This window comes from Lissotriton vulgaris, chromosome 4_1 (assembly GCF_964263255.1).
Source record: "Lissotriton vulgaris chromosome 4_1, aLisVul1.2, whole genome shotgun sequence".
NCBI lineage: Eukaryota > Metazoa > Chordata > Amphibia > Caudata > Salamandridae > Lissotriton > Lissotriton vulgaris.
This window is the reverse complement of record NC_141691.1, coordinates 1,400,073,257-1,400,096,764: the sequence shown is the minus strand read 5'-3', so window position 1 is coordinate 1,400,096,764 and position 23,508 is coordinate 1,400,073,257. Positions and strand designations below refer to the sequence as shown.

The 23,508-nt window shown below is 46.3% G+C and overlaps 1 protein-coding gene across 1 annotated transcript in view; it reads left to right on the top strand.

Annotated features, from left to right (window-relative positions):
* The window catches only part of OSBPL1A (oxysterol binding protein like 1A), a 2,145,795-nt gene that overhangs the window by 2,019,853 nt on the left and 102,434 nt on the right, over positions 1–23,508 (top strand). The window contains exon 27 of the mRNA XM_086965647.1: positions 1,330–1,420. Coding sequence (XP_086821773.1) covers positions 1,330–1,420 — 91 coding nt within the window. The remainder of the gene's footprint in view (positions 1–1,329; positions 1,421–23,508) is intronic.

Sequence of the window (23,508 nt, the reverse complement as noted above, 5' to 3'; positions counted from 1 at the left end):
CAGACTGGGATGCCCTTGGAAGTCTGGCGACTAGCAGCCTCCAACAGTGTCGACCCTGGAAGAACAGCAGCATTCAGAGGTCTACCAGGAAAAGCGTTCATGCTAAGTTACTCGTAACTCGTATCACATTTTAAATTCTTCACGCAATTCTTCTGAAGTTTCTCCTTCGTAGTTGATAGGGGAGCAGGCAGCCTCCGACTGTGTTACTGCTCCGTGGCGTCTTCAACCCGCCATCATGGATTCCCAAGAGCATTTCATTCTCACTGTTTTGTTTGCTTAAGTTGTATTCTACCCTGTTCGTGTCAATTTTCTTTCCCGCAAGACATATTGGCTTGTTAAATATTGTGTTGTGGAATGGTGAATGTCAGTTTGAAAGGTCAGTGTCTTATTCCAGGGAGCAATTTTTTTATTCTAATCAGGTGTGTGTAAGAGGGTCTTCCTGCTGCCAAGAAACTACATTTCAGTAGAAAGATGTATAAATAATGTAACCTGCACTGTCTCGTTATGCTCAGTTATGGAAAGGAGGGTACATTATTGTACTTCCAAATGGAATGAATGCACACCGTTTTATTCAGCATTGGAAAGGAATGTATACTGTTTTAGCCCTGCCATCAAGGAATATGTACTGAGCGAGAAAACTGCATCTGGGGTTTCCTCTCTCTGTTTTATCAAGAATTGACAAAGCCAATTGGTTTGACACTTCCACTCAAGCACTTACAAAAGCAATTGAAAAATATCTGCTGCAGTACAAAAAAATGAAAAATAGTAATGCTTTGTGTATACAGTGCATATATGGGATTGGAATGGGGATAGGAGGGTGCATCAAAACAGCCAATTAATAAAAGGATGTGATTGTCAGTCTCAATCCAATGGATCAAGGCTGCTGAGCCAAAGAAGCAATTGGCTAAAGGAGGCTAAAACAACCCCTCACCGACCTTTATAGAATGCAAAAATTCCACTAATAGTGAATGCCATAAGCCCAACTACACGTCACACCTAAAAAGGGGCTATATTCCTTCAATCATTAGAAAGAAATCTGCAAACAAGACCTTTTTCTGAAGTTTGGCCTCTAAACAATTCTTTGATACTTTTTTTATTATCCGATCACTCCCCCTTCAAAAGTCATGAGTTTAGGTTAATAATATGAGGTACAGAGTATTCTGGATTAACTACACGTTCGGAGAATGCTTTACAGTGGCAGAGTAGCAGAACATGTCTTGTGTGCACCACTCTCAGACAGAACTGTAATCTGAACTGGGCATTAACAAAGAGCCTTAGGAAGGTCTTTAAATGTGCAAGGATATAACATACATATCTGTTTTTTTTAAGATTTAGCTAGCGAGGAAAAGAAAAGGCTAGAGGAAAAGCAAAGAGCAGCTCGCAAACATCGCTCCAAAGCAGATGATGACTGGAAAACCAGGTCAGTGTATTGTATCTGCTCATCTTTTTAATTTTCTGATTTTGATGAATGACTAATTTGAGTCTCTTGTGATGTTCAGATAGGTTTCCTTCCACATTTACTTTTGTGGCAGTTTCTTTAGACTTTTCAAAAATAGTTTTCTGTAACATTGCATGTTTGAAGAGTGCTTTTTTATTGATACTGAGTTTACAGTTTTACTTAATGCCTCACGTGCATCACTTAGAAAAATTGTGATTTCAATATTGTCGGATAAGTTATTTCCACTACTTGATAGACCCCCTAGCTAAAAGAATGAGTGGAGCAATTGTAGATAAATCTGAATTCCATGCTATGTTTCTTTATTATGGTGGTTCCCAGTACAGTGCAGTATTATTAACAGTTACTTACTTTGCTGGAGCAGTTCTAGGTCAAACCTTATAAGTTCAAAAAACAGAATGATACATAAAGGTCTTAATACGACTAGAGCCTTCAATAATGTTCTGCCATGAAGTAAAGCATATGACTCTCTTCTGTGATATTCCCTTTTTCCCCGTTTAAAAAAAAATCTGATGGTACTGAATTGAAGTAATCTCGTTTTCGCTGGTTAAGTTAGAATCCTCATGGTAGTTCACTCAACCTCGGTCATCTCCAGAATGTAGTATCATAGTTGTTTGCATATGTGTGGCGCAAGGTGATTTCTTTTTCTAACACACTTCAACAATTGTCTTGTGTTCAGTTATAGAAGTCTGGTTAGCTGTCTAAATATTTTATAGGATACTCATGCCAGAGTATGCTGAGTGGGTTGATAGTATTTTATAAACACAGACATTCATTTTTTCCAGTCCAGCTCAGCTTCCAAAATATCTGTGGCCTTCTTTGTGTGTTGTGTTTGAGTTGTATCTTAGCATGGGTCTATTATTGACTGGTTATTTTATGCAGTAACTACTGCTGGAGAGCCAACATTAAAATTATGGATTCTGGTGGCGACGTCGAACTGCAGATATCCTACTTTTCGAATATCCCCAGGAACCAGACTATATCCTTAGGATTTTGTCGCAGCACTAGCAGGTGGCGTCATGCGGCTACGCAGTGACTCCATACTGCCATGAAAGTGATGGAGAGGAACTGCATACAAGGCCACCACAGCATGTTGATATCAGTTCCTTTCTTTCAGCACCCTTCTACAAGTATCCTGAGCTTCACATTGAACTTGATCGGTCTCCCAATGACTATCAAAATTCCTTCAAGACATTCTGCTACGGAAGATGTCTTGATCCTAGACGATAGTATTCAGATCATTCAAAGACTGCAAGAAGCAGATGTCGGTCACAGACCCACAGAAGGATGTATGTGGTCCTTGGCCTACAACTGTGACTCCAAGACATGTGACAAGTGTACTCTGATGCACCCAAAGGCTATCCAGGAGCGGAAGGCAAAGCTCTACACCGCTGAACACAGTGGAAGTACAGATTTTGCTCAAAGTAGTAATCACGATCACAAGCTTGCTCCCATGAAATGTCTGCTTCTTAGTGGAAGTCTTCCTGGAAATGGAAGAGGCAAGAAGGCCAAGTGGCACTTCATCCAACCCCGTCACTGAAAGTCTAGAGTGAAGGTGCGAGGGGATCAAGATAAAGATCGCACTCCTCGGGTGATGGCCCTGTCTGACCCACTTTCACAATTGGTCTAGGCATGAATGACCCAATTCCTCAGAGCCACTGACCCAATTTCACAATTGGTCTAGGCACGCCCCAATTTCTCTGAGCCACTGTTTTTATCTCTGCAGCAAATAGCAACCTTCAAAGAAGGGATACTGCAGATCTTTAGCAGATCCTGGCTTCCATGGTGTTCCTTTAGGCCCCATGGAGCCACAAGGGTCTCCAATTACACTTCTACTGACAGGTCCACCCCCTAGTGACATCTGCCCCCTCGGGACCTACTACCGGGCTCACACTGACTCCAGTCCGGACTTGTACACTGGCCATGCTAGTTCGTTCTGTACCGGAGCGGACACCAAACCAGGAGCACAAGCCCAAGTTACGTTCCTGACAATTATTTGTGACTGAGTCACTGTCAGCCTGTATCAGACTTATATTGCGCTACAAAAGCACAAGCATGCAACTGGTAGTTCTGCAATCAGACTCTAATCTAAGACCTCTGCCGCAACACCAGTCCTTTCTGATGCTTGAGGCTGTCTTTGGATCAGACACTGATCCAGTGCAGGAGGCACAATATGTCACTCAGGACACTGATGATGATCTTTAAGGCAAAAAAGTACTCCCTCCCCCATTATACTGATGATGCATTGTATTTGGATCTACAAAATACTAGTGGGCTAGACACAACTACTGAAACAGAGCTAGACTTGCCACATGGGCCTCTTTTGCAGTAGTGTTCCAAAGGGCAGCTGAAGCGCTAAATATGCATTTGCCCACTTTGGGGACAAAGACCAATGTATTGATTGAGATTGTCCAATCAGTGCCAGCTTCATTTGAACTAATATTGCTGTTTAATAGCGCCTTGACTGATGCCCTTATTGGTACATAGTCTAAGCCATGCTCATGCTCTTCAATCAGCTAACCTGTAGTTAGGCAAGATAGACTGGCTCGGGTGACCTGGACTTTTTAACCAAACATCCTTTAATGGAAGGCCTGATAGTTCAAGACCGAACTGGGAACCAAAACCGGCCCTGGCAAAGTGCTCGGCCGGCCCCCCTCCCATGGGGGCGGGGGGGGGGAGGGGGGTTGTCGGTGCCCCCGAGCTCTTTGCCAGGGCCGGGTTTCGGACGATTTTGTTACAGGGCTAATTTCGCAGCTATGCTGTGCCTCTTTAGCCCAAACGATACCTGATGGCCAGAAATTATTTTAGTATGTGCATCGAGCTGGCTGAACACTACTGATTGCATAGGCAGAGCTATTGACAGTGTTGTACTGGGATTATATAAGGACAATCAATCCACAACTTGGACCTTGGGTTACTATGGCCATCTAAGTAGTTTCAAACAATACAGGAGGTTCAAAGATTATTTCAGAGTGCAATTAACACCAACCCTCCTAGCCTGTACTACACCAACTGACCCATCCCTTTTGTGGCTAAAATTGTGGCAACAACTAAACATGTGCACCCCAACCAGAGCACCAATGCTCCATTTCTTCTTTTGCTGCTGCAGCGCAGCTAAGATGCTTTCATTTGCTCATACAGACCTATTCCTGGCTGGTAGTAGGCAAAATACTGTATTTTCTCTCCAATTGAAGATCCGTCATCTCAGACAGGTGGATCTTACAAATTGGTGAAAAGGGTAACGTCATGCATTTCATTGCTTTTCCACCTCGCCTTCCTCTTATACTAGAGTCGATTGTAAGAGTAGCACGCCACAATCCAAATGCAGAAAGTCCATCTCCTGCTGTGCAGAGGTGCCATTGAGTGGGTCTTGGTCTGGGAGATGGGAGAAGAGTGCTACTTGTTTTGCTTACTCATTCGCAAAAAAAGATGGATGCATCAGACCTATCTTGGCCCTCTTCCCACTGAATACCTTTTTAAGGAAGGACAAGTTCAAAATGTTCACTCTAGCTCAGATCCTGTCAGCCCTGTACAAGGGAGACTGGATGGTGTCCCTGGACTTGTCAGATGCTTATTGTCATATAATCATTCTGCAGTCCCACAGGCATTATCTGCGGTTTAAAGTGGACCAGGAACATTTACAGTTTACAATGTTCTAATGCTTCACCATTGCCTCAGCCCTTTGGGTGTTAACGGACTTGACTGCAGTAGTTGCTGCCCATGTTGAGATGTCAGATATGTGTGTTTTCCCATACCTCTCGACTGGCTGCTAAAGGTGGGCTCCCCGCTGTAAGAGGTGGACCTCCTTCAGACGATGGTCAAACTCTTGACATCATTTATCTTATTTTATTTTGAACGTTTTCTATAGCGCGAACATGACCACCGAGGGTATCGGAGCGCTTTACAGTTTATACATCAAGAGGGATGCAAACAATCAAAAACAGAACCAACAAAGCAAAAAATGCATAATCATGTAAAGCCAAAGTATTTTTGTGACCCTGGCATCTGGGCCACAGATCTGCGACTGTGACCACAATATCCAATGGAATAGCCAGTCAGAGGCAGACATGTCTTCATCAAGAGCACTTTGACTTCTTTTTTGAAGAGGACAATTGAAGGATTCACCCTGATTTCTGGGGGGAAGGACTTCCAAATCCTCGGTACCATACCTGAGAAGGCTCGATTGTATTTTTTTTTTCCTTGAATTTTTGTAGTTTGAGCAATAAAGTGCAATAAAGTGCCAGCGCATCTGGAGGCTCTCGAACCATATGAAAGCTCCAGTTTCTGAGTGAGGTACAGTGGGGTATTGAAGTGAATTGCTTTGTGTACCATGCATGCAATTTGTAACTGTATCCGAGCTTCATATGGAAGCCAGTTCAGGGACAACAGGTCCGCAGTGACATGGTTGTATTTTTTGGCGCCTGGCAGCAGAGTTAGTTCTAAGAGGAGCAGTCTCCACTTCAGGAAGGCCGCAAAGGGTTGCGCTACCATAGTCCAGCTTTAAGATCACTAAGGCTTGCACTGCCACCTTTAGGTCATGAGCCGGGAGATTAGGTTTGAGTTTCCTTAGAATACTGAGTTGGAAGTTTGCTCCTTTGGTGAGGGAGCTTCTGCATGTTCAGACTTTTGTCGAGAATAATTCCCAGAGAGGTTGCAGAATCAACAAGGTGCGGCCTACAGTTAAAGAGCAGTGAGATGAATCAACCATTGTTCGATAACCAGAGATTGCTTGTGTGGTGCAATTTGGAGGAATTCCATTTTGAGAAAATTTAACTTCAGGTGGTTGTGTGTCAGCCAGCTTTGAGTTTTCAGTAGGACAGAGTTGAGAGACCAGATGTCCTCAAGGGAGGCGACCTTCAGGTATAGTTGGGTATCATCCACTACATGTGATAGTGAATGCTGGATGAGTTCAGAATTTCGTCAAAGGCTCCATGAACAGATTGAAGAGTGTGGGTGAGAGCGCTGAACCCTGTGGGACCCCTAGCGTGACCGTTGAAGGACGAGACAGGGACTGGTTCACCTTGAAACTTTGGGATCTGTTATGAAGGAATGAGGAGAACCAGTTTAGTACAGGCCCAGACAACCCCATCCTGTGATCCAGGAGGTCAATTAGGTTATCTTGTTTTACGGTATCAAATGCTGACGAAAGGTCGAGAAGGATCAGTAGGGAAGATTCATTTTGATCCAACATTCTTAGCGCATCATCGACAATGTCAGTTAACGCATATTCTGTACTATGGCCCAGGCGAAAGCCAGATTGACATTGGTCCAGGAGTTGGAAGTGATCGATGTGGTTACAGAGTTGGACGAGGACACGTTTCTTCAAAAGCTTTGCCAATGTGGGGATGTTAGAGATTGGGCGAAAGTTATGAAGGTCCGTGGGATCTGCAGATGGTTTCTTTAGAATTGGGGTAACTTGACCTGATTTTAGGCAATCCCGAATAGCACCCTGCTGAAGTGATGTTTTGACGATCTTAGTCCTAAGTGGGAGTAAGGAGGTTCTAACTTAGGAGAAGAGGTTCGATGGCAGGGGGTCATTGTAGTTATTAGAAGGTTTCAGAGTACCCACTGTTTTGCGTATAGTGCTTTCATCCAAGGTTTGGAAAGGGCTCCAGGATGCGTTGTTTTGGGGAGGTAAGGCTGTGCAGGGGCAGTGGCATCCAACCCTGTGGGCAGGAGGGCATTCAGCGTACTGATCAACAGTTGTTCAAGGGAAGAGCTTAGATCAGCTCCGATCTTAGTGGTCTTATCTGTGAAAAAGGCCGCAAATTCATTGCAATTTGGCAGTGACCCTCGACCCAGTACCAATAGATTAGGATGACTGTTAGCTTGGGACTTGATGGGTTCAAACAGTTTTTCAGAACATTCTTTGGCTTGCTCTAGTGGATTTCGGAAGAAGGTGGCCTTTGAGCATCTGATGCGTTTGTTGTATATGCTTCTTAGGGATCTCAGATGGTAGAAATATTCAAGGGAGGGATAGGATCGCCACAATCTTTTCGCAAGTCTTAAATTCCTTCTTTCTGAATTAAGACTATCATTGAACGAAGGTTTGGAGGACAGTCTTTTAAGCTGTATTGGCACAACCGAGTCTAAAACATTGGCCATTGAGCGGTTATAATGGGCCGTGAGGACATGGACATGCGACATGTTCATACAAGGGGGCAGGATGTTATCGCAGAGCGCATTCAGATTGTGCAAGTTGATGTTCCATAGACCTCTCTTCAGTTGTTTAGGGTTCTTTGGCTGGACTCTACTAGCTCTTATCGACTCCCGGATGAGGAACTTGATGCAGTAGTGGTCTGTCCAATCACATGGGAGGATCGAATCCAGAAGGATGGAATTGGGCTTACCAATGACAAGATCTAAGGTAGCTCCTTTAATATGAGCAGGGCTGTCACAGATGTAGATTAGGTTGAAGTCCAGTTGGAAGGATTTAAGGCTATTGACCACCACATCATTCACATCGTTCCAATGAAGCTTGAAATCTCCTGGGAAGATCTGAGTGCCATGGAAATCTGTGTTCGCCGAGATAATGTCCATGATCTGTTCTGTGAAGGGAAGGTTGTCGCGAGGCGGGTGGTAGACCGGTGCAGTTTGCATGGGTGATAGTTTGCTTTCACTATCATTAAGCAAGTAGCACTTGAGTTCCGCGCACATATTTTCCCTCATTTGGACAGTTATGGACATGGTGTTCTTCCAGGTCTTTCTACTGCCTACAGCAAGTCTAGGATATTAAGGTCAGATCTTTGGGCCAGATGTAGGTCGCCAAATACCAGTCGGTAACGGCCGATTTCAGCTGTTACCTTCCGGTATTTGGGATTTGACATGTAGGGGGCCTCATATTTACAGAATCGGTATATTTACCGATTCAGTAAATTTACAGAATCGGTAAAATACTGAATCGGTAAATATACCGATTCTGTAAATCCACATGTAGGTGGCACTGTAATCAGTGCCACAGGCCCTTACCGAATCGTTATTTACCATGGAATACTATTCCATGGTAAATAACGAATTCCAGTGTACATGCACATCTGTGCATGTACACCTGTGCCATGTGGCACACAGACATGCCCTAAGGGCATGTATGTGTGTCACATGGCACACAAGCCTGAAACAGGGGTGAAACAGGGTGTCAAAGTGACACCCTGTCCCCCTTGTAAAATCGGTAAATTTACCGATTCGGTAATTACCGGATCAGTATTTGCTATGGAATCCTATGGGATTCAAGGCCCATAGGAATCAATGGCAAATACAGATTCGGTAATTACCGAATCGTTAATTACCAAATCTTACCGATTCGGTATTTTTACCGAATATTTTACCTACATAGCAATTACTGAATAGTAAATACCAAATCGGTAAAATTCGGTATTTACCATTCGGTAATTTGCTATTACCTACATCTGGACCCTAATGTTTAGGGATCATTCTTGGGTCTGGATGAGGAAGCCTTTGACTGTCATTGGTCTCCTGGTTTTGTGAAAACTACTTATTTCGTACGCAAGTTGGCATATGCAGCTTCCTCTGGAAACTCTGATCCCAGTAGTCCCTGCTTCTCCGGCTCACTTCAGATCTTGAAGGAGACGGTTCAGGATCTACAATGGTGGCTAATGAGCACCAAAGCTTCGTTTTTTTTCTTTGCATTCTTCGACATGTAGTTAATGTAGGAGAGTAGGGTCTGCAATCCTATGGTCACCCCCGATTTTTGCTTTTTGCTTCACTGGTTTACGACTTTCCCTGGCTGTGGGCCTACTAATCAGACCCACAGCCTAGCTGTTCTCTCTCTAAATTGACAAGCATGTACCTTAGGTGCATTTACCAATTGGTACTGGGCCACCTTATCAGTCCCTGTATAGCATACCTTAGGTATCCAGGGCATAGGTGTACCCAGGGCCTACCAGGGGCTGCAGCATGTATTATGCCACTCCTGGCTGGCCATCCAAATCTGACACAACCTGCTGCACGACAGCTGGGGCAAGGTGGTGTAATCACCCTTTGCTTTAGATATAGTATCTCTATATCTAACCCTAAAAATGGACACATATATTCCTATCAGTCACTCCTATGGCAGGCCTTAACAATCCTGACGGCAGAGTGCTTGGAATTATGTGAGATGGTGCTCTGGCATGAGCTGAGCCCGTTTGCAGCTTGCGGAACCAAGTCCTAATAGCTGGTTCATGATAACGCGTACCATATACTCTTAAGTGCATTATAATCCTCGCGGTTATTTGCTAACTTTGGTATTGCATTATCAAAACATGTCGAGTAAGGTGTCATACAAATTGGAATACTAACCCCTCGCCAATTCTGGCGACGGGGTTAGCATTCCACCCTTCTAGAGGGACACGACATGGATGTAACTGTGAACCCCGGTTAAAGTTAACTCGAGCATCAGCATCACAAAATGGATGCTGCCACCACAGACACAAGTCTGACCTCCTGCTGCTGGGAGTCCTTCCAGCGAGGGAGGCTTGGACAAAGGGTTTCCTGCCTTGGGAGGTGCTAGCACCACCCCAGACAGGATTTTGTGTATTAGGTAGGACAGGGCTGAAAGGAATGAGACATGCCTGGGGCACACAAGGTGTCCCTGTGCATATGCCGGTCCAAAACAGTTCCTGGGGCACTCCAGTCCCAGAGCTGGCGCAGGACCGGACAAAGGAAAGGTGGTGTAACCACCCCCCTTCCTGGTCCCACCCAGAGGAGGGACCTAGTCGTAGTGCAGCCCCCTTTAGCTGAATAAAGGTAGGAGCTGGTCCCATTCCAAATTAGATTATCCTGATCAACTTCACAAGAAGAAACTCTGGACCTCGACGTTCTGCTCCACTGAAGACAGAAGGAATCTCCCTTGTGGGCAAGGAGTGTCCACCCTGCATCTGCAGGCACCATCAGCGTACCGCGACTTCCCTTCGTCGTCTTCCTGCAAAGGATCCAGACTTCAGAGCCCGACGAGACCCGGATTACCAGACCTCTCCGACCTTAACCCACATCTACAGCCGAGCTGAGACCCGTGGATGCGACGAGACACGTGGGACCGGCCATCTTGAAAGAAGCAGCACTTCGCTCCAGCACGACTTCCGAGGCCTCCTCGTCCAAGTGCTTTGGGGACTGAGAAGCCCCGACCCCGGGCAGCTCCTGCATCCAAGATCAGCCCTCCAGCATCCACAAGATCTGCGTGGGGCCCTTCTGCCTGTTTGCTGCTCGACGTGTCGTCTGGTCACTTGCCGGCTGGCGAGTGACCTCCTAGACGACTAACACCGACAACTTTGCTGCTGGTCTGGTTGCTCCAGACTGGCCCTTGCTCCCTTCCAAAAGAGGAGCACCCCGGACCCTCCTGGTCCACTCCAGACGCCGTTTCCACTCACCGCGTGGGTTGCCTTTGCCACGGCCTGTTGAACCCGAATCCGGAGACGACACCGCCGACAGCGAGAGCCTGCGTGGGACAGCTCGTGCCTCCATCCTGGTCGTCGAAGACACCACCTGGCCCACGTGGCTGCAGAGACAAGCGTCCACCTTCACCTGATCGCGACGACGACATCTGGTTCCACTCCAGGTTCCACTCCAGTCACTGGCTAGTGACTTTGAACATTGTCCCCTCTGCTTTCAGGTTCCTCTCTTCACCAATCCACCCTTGGATTGCACCGGACATCTTCCTCCTGGTCGCCTGCAACATCTTTCTTCAAGGCTCCATAGACTTCGACGCGGAAACCCGACACAACTTCGCACCTATGCACCCGCAGCCTGTGGGTGAGGTAACACGAGCATTTTGGTGCTCAAGGGTAGCTTGACTATCCTAGTGTCCAGTTCCATTGTCGTTTCAGTCCTATCTAGTCAGGAACGTCCGTACTCACCTTTTCTTTAAACTGTACTGTCCATAGACGTTTGTACGCATCTCGCGTGTGAGTTCACACTCTGCACACGCGCTCCGTGGGCCTCCTATTACTTACCTCAAGTTAGTATAGCGTGGTCCCAGCGATCTTACAACATCTGGACAGCTCCATTCCTTTAATTGACTTTCGCATTCCATTTATTTAGTATATGGTTTGTCGTGCCCCTAGGGCACCATTGTAAATCGTGCAACTTAAACGTATTTTTCCTAAGAGTTTGTCATATGCTTAGCCCTCTGACCTCATAAAGAGTTCAGAGGTGTATGTTAGTTAATAAATAACTGTTTATTTTCATAACTACCTGTGTGGTGTCCTTTTCATTTGGTATTCAAAGGTTATCTGTGGTAAAACAGCTGGCTTCACATGCCATAAAGAGTTTAGCCTAAAGACTGCTTTTGTCCACGCTACTAGGATAGCTGGTCTATAAGGTTGACTTACAACCAATCACCATAAGGGTTGTTTGGACTGATATATGATGTTCACTAGTTCTAGTGATCACCTTGTATCAGGCCAACTTCTCACATTGGTGTGCAGCGGTTGGGATTTGAGTTTGCTGTTGTTTTTACCAAATATAATCTGAGATATCATTTGAAAAATCACATAAGGTACCCTAGGTACATATAACAAGCTTAGAAATACTCTGAGTTCTACTGAACCAGCTGTTGTAGTAGAAAGGGAGTAGCACACCCTGACTACAACTCTTAGCAAGGGATCAGTAGGTAAACCCATAGTGTAGGTAAGTGCACCACTTACACCTCACTAGAAGCATGTCTACCCATGGAGAGTCTTCTGAGACTCCCCTTGTGGTTGTTGACCCTCCACAGGTCACTTCCAGATATGCAGCCCTTAGCTTCCAGGAGATGAGACAATTGTGTACCTCCAGGAAACTAAAACAGGGTTCTAGCCCTACCACTCCTTTTCTGATAGGTCTCTTAGAGACATATGATGCCAGAAGGGCTTCTAACCCAGGCCCCTCTAATCCAGATGGGAGCTTGCCCCCCTAGAGGGAACCCTTGGTGACCCTGACCTTAACCTCCATGGAGCAGAAAGTGAAGAGGAGGAAGGGGATCAGGAGTTGTCAGGGGATGAGGCAGACAAAGGTCCAGTAGTAGTCAGTAGGCTCACCAGGACCAACTTAAGCATCCATGAGAATGGAAATGGGGGACCCCCAGGACCACTCTCAGGCAGGCTTAACATTGGGAATAGACGATTTAGGTCTGACTCCAGAGGCTCTAACATATCTATTCATACCCATGTTTCTCAGGCATCTTCTCAGAGAGGGATGACATCCCCTCAAAGAAGAGAGCATGAAGCTAAGATGAGGGAAGTCAATCTGAGGATTGAGAGGGAAGAACTTGCCCTTGCCAAGGAAAGACTTGCCTTTGCCAGAGAGCAGAAATTGAGTGGGACAGACCCCACTGGTGGCAGCATTATCCCTAGAGATAAAGACAGGAGTGTTGATACTAGACACCTGAGTAAAATAGTGCCCCTCTTTAAACAAGGGGATGACATCCACAAATGGGTGACTGCTTTGGAGAGGGCCTGCACTGTCCAGTGCATCCCCCAGAGTCAGTGGGCAGCTATACTGTGGCTCTCCTTTGAAGGTAAAGGTAGAGATAAGCTCCTCACTACTAGAGCTGAGGATGCTAACAATTACCAAGTCCTGAAGAATACACTGATTGATGGGTTTGGCTTAACAACTGAGCAGTACAGGTTGCTGTTCAGAGACACCCAGAAAATTCAGTCTCAGGATTGGGCTGACTTTGTTGATTGTGCCACTAAGGCTTTTGAAGGCTGGTTACTGGGAAGTAAAGTTACTGATTACACAGGATTATATAATCTAATTATGAGAGAACAAATCTTAAGTAATTGTCAAAATAAGTTGATGCATCAGCACCTTATTGACTCAGATCTGACCTCTCCCCAAGAATTGGGAAAGAAGGAAGACAGATGGGTCAGGACAAGGGTCAAGCAGCAGAACCAGGGTGGTGGCCAGAAGAAAGCAGACCAGAAGGGTAATGAGAATAAGCAAAATGACCAGAAGTCTTCAACAGGGCCCCAACAATCTAAGGAGGGTGGGTCCCAGAATTCCCAAAAGAAGAAGAATAATGGTCAGAAGAAACCATGGTGCCAATACTGTAAAAGTAATACTCACTGGTTTAGTGAGTGCACCAAGAAAGGCCCAGCTCCTACCACTACTGCCCCTAAGGCACCTGCAACCCCTAGTTCAGTTAGTAGTGGTAGTGTTCCCCCTAAGGCTATAGTGGGGTTGACATTGGTATCTGAGGCAGGCTCTGACCTAGTCAGAGTACCTACCCAGGCTGTTCTTGTTTGTTCTGAGGACATGGATTTGACCCCTACAATAAGTCCCAGTACTCTGGGCAAGTACAGGCAGACGCCTTTAATCAATGGAAAATTGGCTCAGGCCTACAGGGACACTTGTGTCAGTGTCACTATGGTGACACCCAACTTTGTGGACCCTGATCAGGTAATACTAGGTTCAGACTACCTAGTGACCAACGCTAGCAATGTCACTACCACCCATAGTATGGCACTTGTTAATTTCTCCTGGGGAGGGGTAAATGGCCTCATAAGGGTTGTTGTTAGTTCAGACCTCCCAGTGGACTGTCTTTTGGGCAATGATTTGGAATCCTCCCTATGGTCAGATGTGGAGTGTAGGACTCATGTGGAAATGTTAGGTTTGTCAGCACATGTCCTTGCTGTGACTAGGTCACAGGCCAAAAAATGCCCAGCTGAACTAGTGCTGGATCCTGGAACAATGGACCCGACACTAACCAAGAGTAAGAACAGTAGGGTTAAGGCAGTGCCTTCCCCCTTGCCTCAAGATGAGGATCAGCTCTCACAGGAGACTGACCCAAAGACCCCAGAAGGAACTGTCCTAGAAGAACTTGAGCCTGAACAGGTTGAGTTTCTTGGGACAGGGGGACCTTCCAGGGCAGACGTGAGACAAGCACAATTAGACTGTTCATCTCTTGAACCCCTCAGACAGCAGGCTGCTGCTGAGGCTGCAGGGAATGCCACAGGTGCCCATAAAGTGTATTGGGATGATGGACTCCTTTACTCTGAGGCAAGAGACCCCAAGCCTGGAGCTACCAGGAGGTTGGTCATCCCCTTGTCTCGGAGAGGTTTCCTTCTCACCTTGGCCCATGAAATTCCCCTTGCAGGTCACTTAGGCCAGAACAAGACTTGGGACAGGCTTGCCCCACACTTTCACTGGCCTCATATGTCTGAAGACACTAAAGAGTTATGTCGCTCATGTGTCACCTGTCAAGCCAGTGGCAAATCAGGTGGCACAACAAAGGCCCCCCTTACACCACTACCTGTGGTGGGGGTACCCTTTGAAAGAGTGGGGATTGACATTGTTGGACCAATGGACCCCCCAACAGCATCTAGGCACAGATTTATACTGGTGGTAGTGGATCATGCCACCAGGTATCCAGAAGCTATTCCCCTTAGGGCCACTACAGCTCCTGTTGTGGCCAAGGCCCTACTCTCAGTTTTTACTAAAGTGGGGTTTCCTAAGGAGGTTGTCTCTGACAGAGGTGCAAACTTCATGTCAGGATACTTGACTGCTATGTGGAAGGAGTGTGGTGTCAACTACAAGTTCACCACCCCCTATCATCCACAATGCAATGGGCTTGTTGAAAGGTTCAACAAGACCCTCAAAGGGATGATAAAAGGGTTACCTGAAAAGCTTAGGCGAAGATGGGACATCCTTTTACCCTGCCTTTTGTTTGCTTACAGAGAGGTCCCACAGAAGGGGGTTGGCTACAGCCCTTTTGAACTTCTGTTTGGGCATTCTGTAAGAGGACCCCTGTGTCTCGTGAAGGAAGGATGGGAGAGACCTCTCAAAAAGCCTAAGCAAGACATAGTGGACTATGTACTTGGTCTCCGCTCCAGGATGGCAGAGTACATGGAAAAGGCATCTAAAAACCTTGAGGCCAGCCAAGAACTCCAAAAAGCTTGGCATGACCAAAAGGCTGTCCTGACTGTGTATCACCCAGGACAGAATGTGTGGGTGTTGGAGCCAGTGGCCCCAGCAGCTCTCCAAGACAAATGGTCTGGACCCCATACCATCATTTATTTATTTATTGGTTTATATAGCGCTGGAATCAACTCTCAGTGGAGTATCTCTGCGCTTTGACACCTGTAGAACACCAAGAAATAAATGTGGGTGGAAGCTAAATTTCATTTTTAAACAATATTGTTTTCAATTGTTTCCGGAATTTTAAATGATCTGTGCATTGTTTGAGTGATAGAGGGAGTTTATTCCAGAGAGTAGGTCCTGCTATGGAAAGTGCCTTACTCCCGTGTCTGGCTTTCTTAGCCCGTGGTACCTGCAACAGAAAATCGTTGCTGGACCTAAGAGATCGAATGGGGGTGTAAGGGACAAATTTATTTTCCAAATAGGCAGGTCCTTGGCCATTTAGGCACTTGTGAATCAGACAACATGTTTTAAATTTCGTTCTCTGCCGGACAGAAAGCCAGTGTAATTGGTCAAGAAGGGGTTTGGAGGCAGTTCTAGGAGGGGCATTAAGAACCAGGCGGGCCGCCGTATTCTGGATGACTTGTAGTCTATCCAATACCCCTTCATTGGCAGCAAGCAGTAGACCATTACAATAGACAATCCTGCTTAGAACAAGTGCCTGGACTAAAGTTCTCCTCACCGAATCAGGCAGAAGGGGAAAAACCTTGCGCAGTAGGCTGATGGTATGAAAGCATATACCTGAGATATAATTAACATGTTGCTTGAGTGTCAGATCTTGATCCAGACGGACCCCTAAGTTCTTTACCATCGATTTCGGTTCGGGAACAACACCCAAGTCGTTGGGCCACCAGTCCGGAGACCAAAGCAGTTTAGCTTCCCCAAACAACATAACCTCAGTTTTACTGACGTTGCACTGAAGGCAGTTGGCCGACATCCATTGTGCCACTGCCTTCATACCAGCTGAAAAGGAGCTCTTCACTTCAGCGGAGATAGTTTTGAACGGGAAGAGGAGCTGCGTGTCATCAGCATAAGACACGGGGATGAAACCGTACTTACGCATCACTCTTGCCAGGGGTGCCACATAGATGTTAAAAAGAGTAGGGCTCAGACAAGAGCCCTGTGGCACCCCTTTGGAGATCTCTACCTCCGCTGACCGATATGCACCCATGGTGACACTCTGGGTGCGATCCGATAGGAAGCTCTTTAGCCAAGCAAGGGCTTTGTTTTTGATCCCGGCGTTCGACAACCGTTCTGTCAAGATGGAATGTGACACGGTGTCGAACGCCGCTGATAGATCTAACAAAACCAGGATCACTGAAAAGCCCCTGTCTTGGTACATGTGCAAGTCGTCAGTCACGGATACCAAGGTGGATTCCGTACTATGCCTTGGCCTAAACCCAGACTGGGAATAGTCAAGAACGTCTGCCAGTTCGATGTATCTGGATAGATGGAAATTAACATGTTTTTCAGATATTTTTCCAAGAAAAGGTAGTAGTGAGATTGGCCTTAGATTGGTCAATTCCGTCCAAGGAATGGCAGTGTTCTTCCTAATGGATCTGATAAGGGCTCGTTTCCAATCTTTAGGGACATAGCCGGAAGTGAGAGAAAGATTCACAAGTTGCTCAAAAGCAGGGCAAAGCTGCCCTGCTAGAGCAGGTATAATCCTGGCTGGAATAATGTCCTCCGGGCTCCCACTTTTTATACTGGTCATCAATGTCAAAATTTCCTCCCCAGAAATGGGGGGGAAAGATTCCAGAGAATGTATATCCTGTTTCCACTCTGTATCAGCCTGAGAGAGTGCTGTTATTGAGGAAACCTTATCATTACCAGCATTAATTATTTTTTCATAGATCTCCAATTTCTTTACCACAAAAATTAAGATCTCATCACACAACTGCTGGGATGCTATTTCTACAGATTCGCAAGCTGTGGGTTTAACAAAAGATTGCAGAATCTGGTAGAGAACTCTGGGGGAGTTTCCAGCCTCGGCAATTTGCGCTGTTATGTGTGATTTTCGAGCTGTCAGAATTGCCTTATGGTAGATAGAAAGTGAATCCCAATATCTTTTTTTATCTTCTACCAGATGGGTGGTTCTCCATCTCTTCTCTAACTTCCTCGCAGAAAGTTTCAAGGTCCTTAAGTGATCAGAAAACCACACTTCCTGTTTAGCAGCTGGTCGGGGTTTAAAATGTCTCAAAGGGGCTATTTTATCAATGGCTATTTTAGTCGCCTTGCTGAATTTAATTAATGCCATGTCAATATTATCACTGGGAGGGATAATGGGCATAATAAACTTCTCTTCAAAGGAGCTCTCTGTGACTTTATGCCATTGTCTACGGATAGGAGGTAGTGAAATCTGCTGCGACCTGACAGGCCCAGGAAATGGAGTGTAAAATTCCAGGACAAGATGGTCGGTCCAATTGACCTGCTCCGCCGGCAGACAGGAGACCAATGAAGAATTAGATAAAATCAGATCTAGCGTGCGGCCAGCTATGTGGGTGGGTCCGAAGTTTCGTTTACTTAGACCCAATAGTGACAGATCTGTCAACAAGGCTTGCGCTTCGCTGCAGTCGGACTTCTCACTGTGAACATTAAAGTCCCCTATTAATACAAAGTTACTATCACTGTTGACATAAGGAGCTAGCAACTCGATCAGAAGATTAGAAAAGCCTGTACAGGAGCCAGGAGGGCGATAAACTAAGGCCCCTGTCTGACAGTCTCTAGACGAGTATGTAATTTTAAAGACTAGCAGTTCGATTTCAGTGGTCGTCAATTCCTCTAAGATTTTAACTAAAATGTCTTGTTTATATATAATGGCGATTCCTCCGCCCATTTTAATTGGACGGTCTAGCCTAGTCATTTTATAATTATTATTGAACAGAAGGGAGAGGTCACCTATCTGGTAGACCTTGGAACTCCCAGGAGCCCTCACAGAGTACTTCATGTGAACAGGCTCAAGGCATTTGTCAACAGGGAAGACATGGGCTTGCTCATGGCTACAGATGAGGGACAGGAGGAAGAGAGTGACCCTCTCCCAGACCTGCTCACTCAGAACCCTGATGATGGGTCAGTAGATGGTGTAGTCTTTTCTGACAGCCTCTCTGAGCATCAACAAGAGGATTGTAAACAGATTCTTCAATCCTTTAGACAAATGTTCTCTGACATTCTGAGTAAAATCTACAGGCAACCTGACCACGTCAGGGACTGTATCAAACAAGAAGTACAGAAAATGTTGGAATTGGGAGTCATTGAACCCTCAGAGAGCCCCTGGGCTAGTCCTGTAGTTCTAGTGCCTAAACCTCACACCCAAGATGGTAAGAGAGAGATGAGGTTTTGTGTAGACTACAGGGGTCTCAATGCTGTCACTAAGACAGATGCCCATCCAATACCAGTCCTGTAGTTCTAGTGCCTAAACCTCACACCCAAGATGGTAAGAGAGAGATGAGGTTTTGTGTAGACTACAGGGGTCTCAATGCTGTCACTAAGACAGATGCCCATCCAATACCAAGAGCAGATGAACTCATAGATAAATTGGCTTCTGCCAAATTCTTGAGTACATTTGACCTGACAGCTGGTTATTGGCAAATCAGGTTAGCTGAGGATGCCAAGGCCAAGACAGCATTTTCTACCCCAGAAGGTCATTACTAGTTTGTGGTGATGCCCTTTGGTTTGAAGAATGCACCTGCCACTTTTCAAAGGTTGGTGAACCAAGTTCTCTCTGGGCTGGATGACTTCTGTGCAGCATATCTAGATGATATTGCTGTCTTTAGCTCCACCTGGGAGGATCACCTGATCCACCTCAGGAAAGTTTTGGAGGCCCTGCAAAAGGCAGGCCTCACTATCAAGGCTACCAAGTTCCAGATAGGGCAGAGTCAAGTTGTATACTTGGGCCACCTTCTAGGTGGAGGCCAAGTTCAACCTTTGGAGAGCAAGATACAGGCCATAAAGGACTGGGCTCCTCCAACCACCCAGACACAGGTCAGAGCTTTCTTGGGCCTGTCTGGTTACTATAGGAAATTTGTCAGAAATTATGGAACCATTGTGACTCCACTTAATGACCTGACAAGTAAGAAAATGCCAAAGAAAGTTCAGTGGACAGTTAGCTGTCAGAAGGCATTTGATGACCTAAAGCAGGCCATGTGCACTGCACCTATTCTCAAGAGTCCAGACTACTCCAAGCCATTCATTGTCCAAACAGATGCTTCTGAGTTGGGTGTGGGAGCTGTTCTATCTCAACTGAATATTGATGGTCATGACCAGCCATTGCTTTTATAAGTAGAAGGCTGACCCCTAGAGAGAAACGTTGGTCAGCTATTGAGAGGGAGACCTTTGCTGTGGTTTGGGCCCTGAAGAAGCTGAGGCCATACTTGTTTGGCACTCACTTCAAGATTCAGACCGACCATAAGCCCCTCTTATGGCTAAATCAAATGAAGGGTGAAAACCCCAAACTTCTTAGGTGGTCCATTTCCCTACAGGGGATGGACTTTACAGTGGAGCACCGCCCAGGGACTGACCATGGTAATGCAGATGGTCTCTCCAGGTACTTCCACTTAGAACAAGAAGACTCACCTGGTCAAGGTTAGTTTAATGTCCCTAAGTTTGGGGGGGGTTATGTAGGAGAGTGGGGTCTGCAATCCTATGGTCACCCCCGATTTTTGCTTTTTGCTTCACTGGTTTACGACTTTCTCTGGCTGTGGGCCTGCTAATCAGACCCACAACCTAGCTGTTCTCTCTCTAAATTGACAAGCATGTACCTTAGGTGCATTTACCAATTGGTACTGGGCCACCTTATCAATCCCTGTATAGCATACCTTAGGTATCCAGGGCATAGGTGTACCCAGGGCCTACCAGGGGCTGCAGCATGTATTATGCCACCCCTGGCTGGCCATCCAAATCTGACACAACTGTCTGCACGACAGCTGGGGCAAGGTGGTGTAATCACCTTTTGCTTTAGATATAGTATCTCTATATCTAACCCTAAAAATGGACACATATATTCCTATCAGTCACTCCTATGGCAGGCCTTAACAATCCTGAAGGCAGAGTGCTTGGAATTATGTGAGATGGTGCTCTGGCATGAGCTGAGCCCGTTTGCAGCTTGCGGAACCAAGTCCTAATAGCTGTTCCATGTTAACGCATACCATATACTCTTAAGTGCATTATAATCCTCGCGGTTATTTGCTAACTTTGGTATCGCATTATCAAAACATGTCGAGTAAGGTGTCATGCAAATTGGAATACTAACCCCTCGCCAATTCTGGCGACGGGGTTAGCATTCCACCCTTCTAGAGGGACACGACATGGATGTAACTGTGAACCCCGGTTAAAGTTAACTCGAGCCTCCGCATCACAAAATGGATGCTGGCACCACAGACACAAGTCTGACCTCCTGCTGCTGGGAGTCCTTCCAGCGAGGGAGGCTTGGACAAAGGGTTTCCTGCCTTGGGAGGTGCTAGCACCACCCCAGACAGGATTTTGTGTATTAGGTAGGACAGGGCTGAAAGGAATGAGACATGCCTGGGGCACACAAGGTGTCCCTGTGCATATGCCGGTCCAAACCAGTTCCTGGGGCACTCCAGCCCCAGAGCTGGCGCAGGACCGGACAAAGGAAAGGGGGTGTAACCACCCCCCTTCCTGGTCCCACCCAGAGGATGGACCTAGTAGTAGTGCAGCCCCCTTTAGCTGAATAAAGGTAGGAGCTGGTCCCATTCCAAATTAGATTATCCTGATCAACTTCACAAGAAGAAACTCTGGACCTCGACGTTCTGCCCCACTGAAGACAGAAGGAATCTCCCTTGTGGGCAAGGAGTGTCCACCCTGCATCTGCAGGCACTATCAGCGTACCGCGACTTCCCTTTGTCGTCGTTCTGCAAAGGATCCAGACTTCAGAGCCCGACGAGACCGGGATTCCCAGACCTCTCCGACCTCAACCCACATCTACAGCCGAGCTGAGACCCGTGGGTGCGGCGAGACACGTGGGACTGGCCATCTTGAAAGAAGCAGCACTTCGCTCCAGCATGACTTCCAAGGCCTCCTCGTCCAAGTGATTTGTGGACTGAGAAGCCCCGACCCCGGGCAGCTCCTGCATCGAAGATCAGCCCTCCAGCATCCACGAGATCTGCGTGGGGCCCTTCTGCCTGTTTGCTGCTCGACGCGTTGTCTGGTCACTTGCCGGCTGGCTAGTGACCTCCTAGACGACGAACACCGACAACTTTGCTGATGGTCTGGTTGCTCCAGACTGGCCCTTGCTCCCTTCCAAAAGAGGAGCACCCCGGACCCTCCTAGTCCACTCCAGTCGCCGTTTTCCAGACTCACCGCGTGGGTTGCCTTTGCCAAGGCCTGTTGAACCCGAATCCGGAGACGACACCGCCGACAGCGAGAGCCTGCGTGGGACAGCTCGTGCCTCCATCCTGGTCGTCGAAGACACCACCTGGTCCACGTGGCTGCAGAGACAAGCGTCCACCTTCACCTGATCGCGACAACGACATCTGGTTCCACTCCTGGTTCCACTCCAGTCACTGGCTAGTGACTTTGAACATTGTCCCCTCTGCTTTCAGGTTCCTCTCTTCACCAACCCACCCTTGGATTGCACCGGACATCTTCCTCCTGGTCGCCTGCAGCATCTTTCTTCAAGGCTCCATAGACTTCGACGCGGAAACCCGACAGGACTTCGCACCTATGCACCCCCGCAGCCTGTGGATGAGGTAACACGAGCATTTCGGGGCTCAAGAGTAGCTTGACTATCCTAGTGTCCAGTTCCATTGTCGTTTCAGTCCTTTCTAGTCAGGAACGTCCGTACTTACCTTTTCTTTAAACTGTACTGTCCATAGACGTTTGTATGCATCTCGCGTGTGAGTTCACACTCTGCACACGCGCTCCGTTGGCCTCCTATTACTTACCTCAAGTTAGTATAGCGTGGTCCCAGCGATCCTACAACATCTGGACAGCTCCATTCCTTTAATTGACTTTCGCATTCTATTTATTTAGTATATGGTTTGTCGTGCCCCTAGGGCACCATTGTAAATCGTGCAACTTAAACGTATTTTTCCTAAGAGTTTGTCTTTTGCTTAGCCCTCTGACCTCATAAAGAGTTCAGAGGTGTATGTTAGTTAATAAATAACTGTTTATTTTCATAACTACCTGTGTGGTGTCCTTTTCATTTGGTATTCAAAGGTTATATGTGGTAAAAACAGCTGGCTTCACATGCCATAAAGAGTTTAGCCTAAAGACTGCTTTTGTCCATGCTACTAGGATAGCTGGTCTATAAGGTTGACTTACAACCAATTACCATAAGGGTTGTTTGGACTGATACAAGGTGATCACTAGAACTAGTGAACATCATATATCAGGCCAACTTCTCACAGTTAATTTTTTTTATAGTGGTCATGTAGTTCATTTTTTTGTAAGCTGCGAGTTCAGTAGATGCTGAAGTATAAACATACGTACCGTATTAAGAATGTATTTAAGTCTGAGGATAGTTCATATCTAGTTTTGTAGTTGGTTTGGTACAGTTCCTTACATTCTTTGAGGCCCAGCTTAAAGAGTTTTCAGTGATCAATCCAACAACTTTCTCTCATAAGAAGTTTTCTATGTAGATCACCTTTATTTGGGTTTAGAACTATGTACTCAAAAGTTTGCTATTTGATGTCTTGAGCATTGTGATTGGCATCAGAGAAGTGATCCACAAGTGGTGCATGCATGGCCTTGCATTGTATTCTGCTCTTATGTTACAGGATTCTAGTTTTGAATTCCTGCATTGTATGTCCGATGTAGGGGCACAAAATGATATGACATTTATAGAATTACAGTTAATATGAGCTCTCAATGTTACACTGATGTCCTTATGCTGGATTAAGCCAATTTGGTGGTGTTCCAACAAAAGAAGTGTGTAATGATATGCGTGGTGCCTATATATGCACCACCATGGCGTGCTGACATAAATTCCTTTCTTTACACGCCAGCAGTATGGATTCAGAGAGCTAACTCCTTCCCTTTTTACCATCTTTTCTTTGACTTTTTGTGGACTTCTTTTGAGCACTAGTCTCCCAGATTGCTAGGGACATTTCCTTTTACAAACCTACAGGTTTTAAACCTAGTAGGGAATGTGTCAGACAGATGTATGTGTCTGATCCTCATTTGGCCTGTCTCTTGTGCAT